This window comes from Mytilus galloprovincialis, chromosome 4 (genome assembly GCF_965363235.1).
Source record: "Mytilus galloprovincialis chromosome 4, xbMytGall1.hap1.1, whole genome shotgun sequence".
Classification (NCBI taxonomy): Eukaryota; Metazoa; Mollusca; class Bivalvia; order Mytilida; family Mytilidae; genus Mytilus; species Mytilus galloprovincialis.
In genome coordinates this window covers 15,432,131-15,446,502 of record NC_134841.1, presented here as the reverse complement: position 1 = coordinate 15,446,502, position 14,372 = coordinate 15,432,131, and the positions used below count along the sequence as shown (strand labels likewise).

The following is a 14,372-nucleotide window of genomic DNA, read 5'->3' as shown; positions in this document are numbered from 1 at the left end:
GGGTAAAATTTATATAAAGAAAATGACCAAATTAAACGCTTTAAATAAAAAATAAACTGACATATTCATGCCTTGGTGCAGAAAATATTAGTGTGTATAGTTAATAATGGGATCGCAATGTATCAATAAAGATATGTTAGCGCAAAACGAAGGGGCAGATGTTCTGCTAATGCAGTGAAATTTGAAGCTGACGTGCAGAATGTTAACATTATCATGTTTGTCATAAGTGTTAGTTTTTAAAGTCATTTATCATTATCGAGAAAAAGATCAAGAAATAAGTTTTGTTAGTGTACTTAAGCTGAAATTAACTAGGAATGATGAGGAGCAATCACTCACTTAAATGAGGGTCATGAGTAATAGGACATTACCAATAAATCTATGCGTGAAATTCAAGAATTTGAAAGACTTTATGGGGTTATTTGTAAGGCTTTTGTATAAATCTGCTTCATATGAGTACAAGAAGAAGTAGGTAAACAACTTGTACCCATAAAAAACTGTCTGTCCTTTAAGATATCAATCCAAAAGTATTCAACAAATATGTCGCCATAAAAAATAACATTTTGATGACATCATCTTCGGTATATTTGTTTTTAAAATCAGAACAAGAGAAGCTTACCATGTATACGGTTTTTTTTTCAATTTATGATATTTAAAAATCGGTTAACCACTATTGCCTTTATGTTTAAAATTGAGAATGGAAACGGGGAATTCGTAAAAGAGATTACAATTCGAAGAAACAGCCCACTAAAGGGTCGTTAACAAATCGAGCTTCAGATAGCCACGAAACAAATACGTGTTTTAATTCAGCGAAAAAACATATAAATGAACCAAACCTTTAAAAATATACACAATTAACAAAGGTCAATTGCATCTGAATTTGGATAGACACAAATCTGTTGCGGTGCTAAACATGTTTTGTGAGATCTCAACCCTCCACTTATACCTCCAGCCAATGTAGAATAAGCAAACCGCACGTCAATACGCACAGTAAAACTTCGTTTTTGAGAAGTCCGAGTCCAATGTTAGCTGATTCATTTCAAACAGGGTTGTATGAGGAAACTGAAGAAATTGGTTTACAAGTAAAGCCTTGGTTTTTTTTGTTACCTATTCTGACATTAGACTTGGACTTCTTTTGAACTGAGTTTTACTGTTTACTTTTCAGGGTTGAGATCTTACAAAACATATTTAACCCAGTCGAATTCTGAGACTGACCAAAGTCAGGAGCCTCTGGCATTTGTTTGTCTTGAATGATATATAATTTAGTTTCTTTTATAATTTTTGCAATTGGAGGTATATGAGACGTCCATTTTCAATGAATTATTACACATTTTGTGTAGGGGCTAGCTCAAGCCCACCACATGATGCGGAACTTTTTGGATGTGTTAAAGACCATTGATGGCCTTCGACTGTTTTCTGCACTTTGATCGGTTCTTGTCTCTTCGATACATTCCCCATTTCTATTCTCAATTTTGACTGTAGTATACCACTGTTCAAAAGTCAGAAATCGATTGAGTGAAAACAAATACGGATAACTAAAACCGAGAGTAACACACCAACAACAAAAGGAAAACAACGGAACAACAGAAACACTGACGTGCAACAAAAACAAACGCCACCATACATAGAAACGGACTTTTTGATAACAGCTGTCATATTCCTGGCTCGACTCCGGACATTTTAAGAACACATGTTGGGTTGAAACCTCCCGCTTATATGGGATAGTTTGAAACATGCAGAACAAACAATTGCAAGAACACTTATCACAAAGAACCGATTAATAAATATAATACAATAATACATTTCAGCATGTAAACCAGAGAATAACAACGGACATCCTCCTTTAATGACACAGCACACCACCAACATTGACATACTTTTGCGATGTATGTTTAATGTTGAAATGAATACAAGTATATGAAACGAGATTCAAAAACTTACAAATATTTTCACAATACTGGTCCAAATAATTATCATGATTATGAGGTCTAAACTATCATAAAATTAACATACATTTTCAATGTGTCAAATTAAGAATTCTAAATGATGACAAAGGTTATTGTGTATTAATTTTCTGTTTACAAAACTTTGAATTTTTCGAAAAATTAGGATTTTCTTATCCCAGGCGTAGATTACCTTAGCCGTATTTGGCACACCTTTTTTGGAATTTTGAATCCTCAATGCTCTTCAACTTTGTACTTTTTGGCTTTATAAATATTTTGATATGAGCGTCACTGATGAGTCTTATGTAGACGAAACGCGCGTCTGGCATACTAAATTATAATCCTGGTACCTTTAATTACCGTAGATACTCGCCTATTAGTCGATCCGACTATTAGTCGGATGCCCTTTTCAGCTCCAAATTCTGAGGATTTAGTCTTGACCCTCGTATAAGTCGGACAAAATTTGGACATTTTTTTTTGCAGCTGACAGTTACTGAACGCCGGTAAAACCAATGCAAATCCAGGAATTATATTCATTTTCTGCATGAATGTTTGTTTGGGTTGAATTTAGTTGATGTTGATTATGATAATTTATATAGCTGTTAATAATAAAGATGTAATATTTATTCCTGTTATTTTGTTCACTGTTTGATTACAGATTAGCCATGTGTTGTTTACGTAATGCATCAATGATTTTGTAGGGTATGACTAACAACCTATTGTTTGAGAAAAGCGAACATAAACCAATATGAACCTGAAAACATTTAAAGTCAATCAATATTTTTCACAGCACACATAACTCAGTGTTAAAGGAGCATGTACACTTCATAATTCTTATTTTATTGTGATGATTAAAGGATTAAAAAAATTAAGTGAAGCTAATCAACTTTATATTAAAATAACTCCCAACTCATTAGTGTCATCTGTTCACCTATCACTGATATTTTTCACACCTTTAGTGAATACAACTCTTTGTCTCTTAATTAGGGGTTATCAATGGATTATATTGGCTTGCCAATCAATTTTGTAATCTTTGTGTTTACCTAAGAAATTTTAATGAATAATATTTTGATCTTGGGAATGAATATTAAAATTATTTTTGATTATTGTATGATTAATAAGTATTGAATAGATATCATGATATCACAATAATGACACAATAACTCTCCTGAATACATCCTTTAACATAGTTGGTACATTGTTATCTCGTTTTCATATTTGGTTCTTGGCTCTTTCTTTTGGGTTTATGCACAAACCATTTGACCATGAAAATCAATACACAAACCGGAAACAGTCGGAAATTCAAAACAAATTGACAGAAAAAGGTTAACAGAGAACAAATAAAACACAAAGACAGTATTGTAGTTATTTATTTTCAACAAAAACTTTTAATTTAGGGATTTATGTAGGTTTGGCAATCACCGACGAAGTTTTGACCAGGAAATTCACTCCTGACCACTTTTCTCAAGCTTGGATTTTTCCTCTGGTCGCTGGATCTCGCTTATAAGTCGGTACCCCTCTCTGGATTCTGAATTTTACTCCCAAACTTCCGACTTATAAGCGAGTATCTACGGTATACAACTATTTGTGACACAGAACGACAACATGCACTCTGCAAATCTAAAAACAAATATGCAACGATTGTATTGATGTTCTTCGTTTTGGTACGATTTCAAGGACACCGTTAATATATCAAGTTGTGCCTTTAAAAGTATTGATGCTGGTATACTTTTGAAGAGACAAGCATAAGTTTTAATGATAAGAAATATAAACATAAAAAAGCTATATACAACGTGCAAACAATAAATAATTTCCGTCATAATTCGTATTTAGCCGACAAGGTCATTTTAGCCTCTTTTTTTCGCTCTTGGGAATCATTGTTAGGGAAATATTTTTAATGCAGATAATAACACTATTTTTTCGAACACCTTTCTGAATTTACCTTCATCAGGAAGGATCAAAACGATATCTTTTATGAAGAGAATTTATTGTGTTTTTGTCTCAAAATGGCTAAAAAAAATTATTAACATGTAAAATACAAGCATTAGGCAAATAAAAATAAAAAGGAAAACTGTCATACTTATATGACATTTGAATATAAATAGAATCACTAATTTGATTTTAAACATTATACACAGATGATGACAGAAAAATGCAACATAACAATAAAAAAAAGACAATATACATGTATCAAAATAACATTTCTCTGTGGCTAAGGGAAGCAACTCATATTGATATGTTACATACACTTTCATATGAAAAACATCCACTTTTTATCCTTTCATTTATGATATATTCGGAAATTGATTTGATATTGATATTCGAAACAATTTGTGCAAACAGCAGCTAGTACTGAACACATACAGAAAAATTTTATGCATACTTTAATTGAATTCATCATCTAAATTATTTTTGCTCTTGATTTTAAGGGAAGCAATTCCAGCTTAAAATGTTTTCAAATTATACATATTTATATTACAGATCTATTTTAAATGAGGATTTCACAACTAATATATTAAAACCACCACTTATGCAATGATGTAAAAGAACAAACACTAAAAAAGAGAGAAATATTTTTATAAAAACTTAAAACAACCTCAGATCTCAGAATGAATAATCGAGTTAATATATATTCTTTGTATGTTTATAATCTTGTATGAATATTGTTAGTGCTTCATAAGCCTCTAAAGGCTGGCTGATATGTTATACTATTGCTAATGTATTGAAATGTAATTGTAATTTCATGTATATTGTATCAGGTTGCACTTTAAATAAAATAAAATCTAAATCTATAAATAGAAATATGGCAAATTAAAACTGAAATATTTGCAAGCAATTAAAACCAGCAAGGAATATATAACAATGGATAAGGGAACTAAGACATGCATAAAGCAATTTTTCTGTTTCATATCAATTGAATTTTAGCACTCGTCTGTAGCTAAATGTATCGTAATGTCTGTCTTTGCATTGTTCAACAATATTTTCTTTTTCACTCATAATTCCAATGAAATTCCTACCTTTTTGTATTTTGAGTACGGCGTTTAGTTTTTCGTCTGAAGTGGTTTACATTTATCATTTCGAGGAATTTCATAACTGTCTATGCGATATGGGTTTTACTCATTGTTGAAAGCCGAACTGTGATCTTAAATTGTCAATTTCAAGTATCTTTCTGTTTTACTAAGTTTTAATGTTTGCTTTTTCCTTAAGGAAAACTACTAAGAAAAATATCTTGGAAAGAGATTAGAGCCATTTGGAGATGAAATGTGCAGAAGAGATGTACAATGAAACATGAAAAATTAATTCGCCGTTACTGAAAGATTTAGGAATGCTAAAACAATGATTTGCACCATTAAAATACACTATAGTCATATACAAACTGCAAAAAGGCTTATTCAAAAATGTTTTGAAGTTCTCAAAACTTTCAAGGTTGCGTAAAGTTATGAATATTATATTATATTTATACACTTTCTTGATTTAATGTTACAAGTAACATCATCTAGTTTGTCTTGTATCTTCCACCTTTCTTTCATGTTTACAAGAAAACAACGATCTTTTCAAAACACAATGTATAAGTTTTCATCTGTTTGCTATCTCAAAAATTGTGAACGCATTTAATTGCGTTTAAAGATTGGAGAGTGTTGATCTTATCTATATCTCTTTTATCTGAAAAGAAAACAAAATGATAAGTACGAAATATCACACTGCTTTCAACTAATTACAATAATAAAGTACATAAAAAGATTTTAAAAAATGTCTGTTTCAGGATGAACATGATTTACTATGAGTTTACATAAAAGATAAAATACAGCAAAAGTACTCATCACAAGTCATAATAGACACAGAGAAAATAATGAAAAATGTGAATGTGTCAGAAACAACAAATCCAACAAAGATAAGAAAACAGCTAACGCATGTTAATTAGAAACGCAGACTGATAAAAAAAAAAACACTAACATTGATGCAAATGGCACCAAGACTGGAAAGGTCAATGTTATTTTCATTCAAAACAATTGACAGGTACACATTGATGTGGATAATGTCGATGGCAATACAGAAAAACCTCGCAAAGGTCGATTATAAGACTTGCATAGGTAAGACATAAATCTAATAAGGTGAAAAACATTTTGTGACTTTAACCTCAAATAATTTATCAAAAATCGTTTATTTTGAAGATAAGGACATAATGTAAAATACTTCATGCTAATAACGTGAAACAACGACATTATGAAATTCCGGACCATATTTTTTGTAAATATTAAGTTTGGTCTTAATATAAAGTTGAATCTAAATCAAGAAATATGACTTAATTAGATTTTCCGATATTGACTGTTAAGAGTTCAATCATTTAGGTGTATTTAAATCAAGACATTGATTTCAATATAATTATAAAAATATGTTTTTTAACGTTTTGGGGCTAATTTGATCCCTGCATCCTTGAATTGACATGGTACTTGTACATGTCGTATTTACATATTTTTCAATTGATTTATGTTGTTGGCAAGCATTTTAAGCATGTTCAAAACGAGAACATTAATTGTAAATTCAAAATGAAGGTTTCGCTATAAGGGATCGACCTGTATAATAGACTAAAAAATGAGGGTATATATGATGCGCCCGAATAGAACTACACCAGAAATAAGATTAAACGTCATGCCATGAAATCTCAGTAGCATTAGTTCGAATCCCGCTCATGGAAGAAGAAAAAAATGCAAAACAGATCTAACATTGTTGGGCTGATATTTAGACGACTTATATATATATTTTTCATTAAAACAGTTATTTATCATATGTTTAGTAGTAAATACAGTAGTTTTGCATATTTGATAAATAGCCTGCTGTTTAATCCATATCGCGCAACTTTGATGCGCACCCTTTATCGCATACACTTTATCACACTCCTATCCTTTATCACATACCTTTTATCAAACCCCTACTAAATGCAACTATAAAAAATACCAAACACACAAAAAAATACAATAATAAACAAAATATTTTTAAAACAACAGTACGCAAATTGTAAGGTAACCCAGGTGCTTCGGATAAGTAATTGAGCAGTTCTTTTAAGGCCTTTGAATAGTTATCAAAAGTACCAGGATTATAATTTAGTACGCCAGACGCGCGTTTCGTTTACATAAGACTCATCAGTGACGCTCAAATTGAAAAATTGATAAAGCCAAACATGTACAAAGTTGATGAGCATTGAAACAAGACAAAAGTAGACCTAAAGGTAACCCAGTGCTATGGATCAGAAAACAGTTCATATAATATAATACTCTTCTGTTAAAATATATAAAGCGTATAATACATGGCAAAATCCGTATCATATGCCGTATCACCCTAAAGGCACTTGGTCTGATATTGATGTCTCGGGATGATACGACATATTATACGGATTTTGCCATGTATTATTCTCTATGAAATCTGTGATATTAAAATTTTCAAACATTTGCTCAACATACTGAGATATGCTTTAATGCCCAGCAAATGCACATATGACGAAATGAAAAATCATCCTTAACCAAATACATAAAATCTAAAATAACGATTTGTATCCAGCGTATAATTCATGTCAACCAGATTAATAAACATGCATCCCTGAAACGTGACTGTAAATTGCAACGACCTTTCTGAGTAGAAACGCAAGCAGACTTTATTGTAACAAAACTTGCATTTTTCATCTCATTGCATCATTACTATTGTAAAAAAACATTAATAAAAGTGAAATGTACATAGATCTGAAATGTTTCAGTTAGAAGTATTGCATTGCAGAAATCTTGAATTATGTAAGACTTACCGTAAATAATTTGACAAAATGTTTTAAAGAGGAAGTTTAAAACAGACAAAACTGATTGCGAAGTGTGTATTCGCATAGCGTTTGATGCCTGCAACAGATGATTAAGTGTGTATTCGCATAGCGTTTGATGCCTGCAACAGATGATTATCAAATCTTCGAAGCATACAGTCTCGCTCCTTTTTATAGTTAATGCCATTACCTCACTCTTTGTTTGTAACATTGATTATAGTTCATGCCATTACCTCACTCTTTGTTTGTAACATTGTATAGTTAATGCCAATTCCTCACTCTTTGTTTGTAACATTGTATAGTTAATGCCATTACCTCACTCTTTGTTTGTAACATGCCATTACCTCACTCTTTGTTTGTAACATTGTATAGTTCATGCCATTACCTCACTCTTTGTTTGTAACATTGTATAGTTAATGCCATTACCTCACTCTTTGTTTGTAACATTGATTTGTCATTTTCTAATCGAATTACAAAAATTTAAACATTGGTAAAGTGCTATCGCCTTGATATTAATAGGAAAGTTACACATAAACCATACTCACAAATGACAGCTTTTTCATATTGTTCTTTGTCCTTCTTCATTCGATTATTAATGCACATGATGCACGTGTATGCGATGTATATTGGTCTGAGCACAAGGTTAAGGGGAGCAGGTATTCTAGTGCGGTAATCCATAATGACTTCATATCTCATGTATCGCCACCATTTCTCTGATTTTTCCTGGACCAGTCCAAATCGATAGCTGAAGGTAAGTGAATGGATTATAGCATAAACGAAATGGGTTAATATTTTGAATGTTCTTTTTTTTTGCATAAAAATTTTCCCGATAAATCGAGAACGTCATGCTCTAAAATAAAAACATGTGAATGAATTGAAATTTAGTGTCGTGTGCATGTTTAATTGTTTAACAGGGATAAGGGAATCCGTTAAACCTGATAAATCTGTTCAAATGATGTGTCATAACACACCATAGTCTTCAAATCGGTTTAAGTTTTCCTAATGTTTCTTTTCATATACAACAATGATGTATAATGGTTTCAAATATGCTTTGACGTTTTTAAGGTTCAATAGTAAAATGCTTCAAATTATAATCATAATTATTAAAACCTTAAGAGGAAAATCTTTTTTCGTGAGCTTTTGTACTTGCTTGTAATACAAAATAACAAACCTGAACACCGCTATCAGAAGATTGACAAGAAGGAGATTTGACATCAGCACATACAAAGCAGTAATCACCGGAAGTATCCAATCATACTCATTGCATCGATCCATGTCGGGATTACTTTCCCATTCGCTCTGTATTGTGGTACATGGCGTAGTACTATTTTCTGAAATGTTTTGATTTAGGAATTTTCACAACATAAAAACTTTCTGGAAAAGATGTTGAAAAGCATTAAATGGGAAAATTCAATAATGTTTGCTGTTGTATTCAAACTCTGTGCATTAATTCATTTACGTGAATTGTCTTTTGGTGGATATTTTTATTTCGTAGTTTTTCAAAAGTCACTAGGAAATGTACACTTCGTTAAACAATTAAATTTGTGAATTAAAATTGACAAATTTGACATGAAAAATAAATCTTAAATGAGATAAAGAACATCATTATATAGATCAACAGTATACTAAAAAAAGGCAATATTTGAACCACAAATAATACTAAATACTGATACTTTTATTAACAGAGTTTGTATTTCCTATTGTTTTCTTTGTTTGTAAATGCCAAAATTTCGACGTTACTATAACAAATATAAAGCTCATTTCAAATTTCCAATCAACTAAATGGGATTTGGATACAACCTGGAATGTGAGCTACTCTCTGCTCTTTCAAAGATTTCAGAAAAAGGATGCTATCTTTATTTTGTTTACAGTTTTCTTTATTGTGTCTTCCTAATTTAGATATATACAGCATTCTCAATGAAAGCTTACCCTCAAACGTCTCCAAAAACGTTTCGCCATATATTTGAAAGTATGGAATATAAATGATTTTCCATATTCTCCAGTATTTCCAATTTGCTGAACTCCACATATCTCGGTGTGCTGGGTACATATTTGCATGATACAGTACTCCAACACCAATCATAAATACAAATAATATTCCAATGAATCGAAAGAGATCCTTTAACTGAAAATGCATCAGAATGTGAATAGATAATAAAACATTATAAATGATTATAAATGGCCCTTAAAAAAAGTCATTTCCACTGAAACGAGGTATAGTCAATGAAAGAAAATGAAAAATGTTCCATCGAAAGCAGTTGACTAATTTATAAATAACCCTGCTTCAGAACGTTGTCTGGTTATTTTTTTAGTGCGTTTAAATGTCTATTTTGTATTTTTTTTCTTTTACTCCAGAAATGAAATAATTAATCCAAGAATTCATTGCATACCCACCATATAAACTTTCCATACGTTGGAGGAAAGTTTACATTTTCAAAAAAGTTTAGATATTCAAGTTGTCTAAGTTATTAAAATATCCGCGTAAAAAAGGACTGTAAGCGAGGGCTTTTGGGTGCATCATCATTTCCTATTTTCTTGTTTAAAGAGCTAAAAACATTGAGCGTAATGTAAGCAAAAGGCAGACGTGAAATATTGTTTCATAAGGAACTGGTGCAAATAAACCCTTGATTAATAAAGAAATCAAAATGAAACAAACATTCCAATTCTTCCGGGGTCAATTGATAACTTTTATTTTGCAAGTAGGTAACTTTTAACATTTGTTTGGTTCATTATGGTCATATAGCTGTTTACTTTTTGGGCTGGTTTTTTTTTTTGTGTGTTCTTTCACAATGTTACGCATTGAGCCTTCATGGTGAAGGTAAATCTAGAAAGGTGCTTTGGGGCACGACATTTATATGAAAAAGATATTTAGATAATAATCGAATCAACATAAAATCACTCCGACTTTCCCTTAATTCTCGACATCCATCTTTAAGGGATATTGCATACATGAATATGCATAATCTGTGTAAATATAGACAGTGAATGATTTATTTATAGTGACATACCATTTCTTTGATCATGATGATTTTTGGCCCAAGGAACCTCGACATTAACAGGACATGAAGAAATCTCATGTACATCACAAATAGACTCATGCTGAAAAAACGTCTGGAAGTCTTGTTAGATTTTGTTGGCAAGAACCAACGAACAAATATAGCCAAGATAGTTAGCGTATATGAAACAACATCTAGGATGTTCCAGAAATTAAATAAATATTTCTTCAATCTATACCATCGTGAATGGCGTAATGTGTTCTCGTGTGTAGATTTACTCATCTTTGTTACAATACTAGCATCTCTCCGAAACTGAAAATATAAGACAAACATTTTATTGCTGACAATCATACATCTGATACAAATTGATCTAATCTTTAAATGATATTATCATTGTGTTCATCATTTAATTCAAGTTTATTTCTATTTTTTCCTGTATTGTTTTAAGAAACAAGCATTCAACTGCAAACATAGCGGTTACTATTTTTTATTTTAGTTGAAAATGGATTTTCAACAGTTAAACACATTTTTATTCCTCCAAATAAACCATTTGTGAAATCAAACATTTTTTTTATTTGGCATGTCTAAACAGCAGAACTCTTTTCGCTGCTCAGAAAGAAAACAATGTTTGTACTCATGTGCAATCACTCGAAGTAATTATTTTTTTACAATCTGGCAACTCCATGGGGGAAAATGAAAAACGACAAAAGGAGCAACAATAGCTTACAATACACAACATAACTTAATAAAATCCTCCTGGATTTCAAGTGATCCGGAAGAATGGGTAGATCCCCACTACCTGTTGAACCGCCATCTTGCTTATGAAAGTTCCAATATGGTTAATTCTCATTTGAGGAAAAGAAGACAGACTCTGGTTACAACAATTGGAATATATCATTGAATATCTCTGACATAAATATTCCTTAAAAGCTAATCGACTGGACCCGGTTGTTCATTTCTTGCTTATATTTTAACAAAGTGTTAAATATCATAACCATTGGTTTAGATTTAACTATAGGTCATTTTCAGTTGTTCATCCTGTGGTAAAATTTAACCCCTTGTTTATATCCTTAATCTGAATGATTTAACCTTGCCTAGGACCTCTGTTAAAATTTTAACCAAGAACCGTGAAGTTACAGGACAATGAAGCTCCTGTTTAAATTCTGCATCATATGAATTAAGGAAAATGTCGACAAAAGAAGAACACAGTAGGTTTCTATTTGAATGGCGATTGTTTCCGTACATAACACCATTTAAACGTAATAGTACTATGTCATAGAAGAAATCGAGCAACTTGAGCAGTTTGAGAGTGTAGGTGTGTTTTTTTTTGTTTTTTTTTAATCAGAGTGTGATTTTTCCTCCCTAAATCAAGATACTTGTATCAACGTTTTTCAAGTACCTTTGCATATTTCAACTATGTACAATATCACATTCAGAGATAACTGGACTCTTTGTCAAGTATGCTCATATTTCAGATCAAAACTTTTGCAAAATGTTTTATAAAGAAATGAGTTTTATTGTGGTAGTATCGTCTAGCTACTTTGAGCCTATATATGTATCTTTGTCATAAAACAAAGTTTTAAAACGTATATGCAATCGGAATAGACATAAGGACCGGATCCTAGTTCCTTTTTGCAAAAAGGATGCCTTTTACAACCTCCTGAATCCACAATGGGACAATGCACAGGCCAGGCTTGCATTTCCTACTTCATTTTCTGCACAGGTCACATGTACTTTACGTCGATGACAGATGTTCAAATTTCTTGTACAGTAATTTACGTTTGTTGATTCAGTTGCTACTACAGATATTCGTCCCTCTCCATTTTGTAAAAAAGAGCAAATGGCTACATGTATCTATACTCTATTATTGTCTATCAAACATTTAATGACAAAATAGATGGTCTGTAATTCAAAAGTAAAGTCACAGCATGACAGAAAGAAATAACTAAAAACATAATTTATCATACATTTATATTCACGGCTTGAATAAAATAAACGATTCAATATAAAAAATTGAATATTTCTGAAGTTCACATCTTTTTTACGAAATTGAAATTACAATTCTGAAAAGAACTGTGTTTTGGCAGTCCACGATATTTTCCTTCTGGTTTTGATTCACTAAATGCATTTTTTTCATTTTCAATATTATCCTGTTCAGGTAGGATTGCACGATTATCTTTTAATGTTTTGGAATGCTTAAGTTTTATATGCTAAGGATTCAAAATATTAGAGACATCTTTAAGCATAGAATTAGCAGGTCTTTTTTTTTTTAGGTACGAACAGCCTTTTTACTCCTATGACATGTTCTATACATTATCAACTGCTCACTGACTCCTGCTTGGTACAATATAGTTGCAAGTGATCTTTTTCCCGAGGGGTTACTAAAATTCCCTTTTAGTTCTCCCTTTTGGCATATCGTCTTTATGAGTGACCCTAATCTATTAATACACAGTATGTGGTCAAACTTAACAGAACCATCTGACAAAACAGGTCTACGATAAAAAGGACTGCCAACAGATTTATCAATTTCATGTATTGCATTCATATACATCTTGTACGAGTCAAGTATCTGACAATTCATGTCTAGATATTTGACAGATTTTTGTGCAGCATAGCGATGACGTAGCCCTCCATTATACGTTTTATTATCCTTACCCTGGAATATATAATTTCCGTTATGATCTCCTCCTAACTGTATTTGTGAAATTTGCAGATTACAGTTCCCGTCACGACCACGTAGACCAAAATATTTACAGTTGTAGAAAAAAACGTATGCAATAAACTTTCGGATGAATTATTACCAAACACACTATCCCACAATATTTCTCCCTGTTCAACTGAAATCGGATTTACTTTTTAAACATTTTTACCATACCCATCTGATCTTAATTTTTTCATCTGTGCGTCAATGATTTGCCTAAACCTCAGAAATCTGTAATCAGACTCGTTCAAAAAGGTTAAGATTAGAAACACCTTGTGACTGCATTCCTCTTAGAAGCTCAGTTACAAAAAGATAAAATGTCCTCGAGGGTTATTTTTCTCCTTTTATTTTTCGAACTAATACTACAAATTTCCCTAAAATGCTGTTTATAACTTGAACTGACAAATCCTTCAGGTCTGGTATGATGAAACCACTACCAATTTTCAAAGAATTCGTCCAGTTTTCATAGACATTAATAGCCCGTTTACTGGCTTTCTTTGTGTTTTTGTTCTCAGTATCTTTAATAAGTGTATCTTTTTCATGGTCTGTCATTTCTGCAAACCTTGATTCGACTCCTTGTCCCTGTTCTAAAAGTTTTTCATCCTGAAATAAAGTTTTTCATCTTGAAATAAGATCATATCACATAATTTGATAACAATTGCAAGTTGAAATTATTGATACATGTTTAAATACATTTTAGGTGTATAAAACTAGTTATCAAAGGTAAACCTACATTTTAGTGAAAGAAATGTCCGTGTAAATAATCACATTTGTAAAATTTCTCTGTTATCTCTAAAATACCAGTTTGCTTATAAAATACAGATTATTGGTAAATCTTATGTTCAAATATTGTCCGGCAGCGGTAAATATTTCATGAATATTCCGGTTGAGAACAATTAAATAAAAAAAACTAGTTAAAAGTTTCTGCAAAA

The 14,372-nt window shown here is 31.5% G+C and overlaps 1 protein-coding gene across 3 annotated transcripts in view; it reads right to left on the bottom strand.

The window, feature by feature from the left end:
- Positions 1-4,307: 4,307 nt before the first annotated feature.
- Positions 4,308-14,372, bottom strand: part of LOC143071452 (transient receptor potential cation channel subfamily M member-like 2) — a 32,609-nt gene continuing 22,544 nt past the window's right edge. For 2 of the 3 annotated variants that reach the window (XM_076245748.1, XM_076245749.1), the window contains exons 17-21: positions 10,752-11,051; positions 9,673-9,868; positions 8,915-9,074; positions 8,289-8,488; positions 4,308-5,603 (exon numbers count right to left, since the gene is read on the bottom strand). In XM_076245748.1, coding sequence (XP_076101863.1) covers positions 5,533-5,603; positions 8,289-8,488; positions 8,915-9,074; positions 9,673-9,868; positions 10,752-11,051 — 927 coding nt within the window. In that variant the 3' untranslated portion in view covers positions 4,308-5,532. Of the gene's footprint in view, positions 5,604-8,288; positions 8,489-8,914; positions 9,075-9,672; positions 9,869-10,751; positions 11,052-11,321; positions 14,044-14,372 lie in introns of those variants that run through there. The other variant, XM_076245750.1, reaches the window with a different exon arrangement.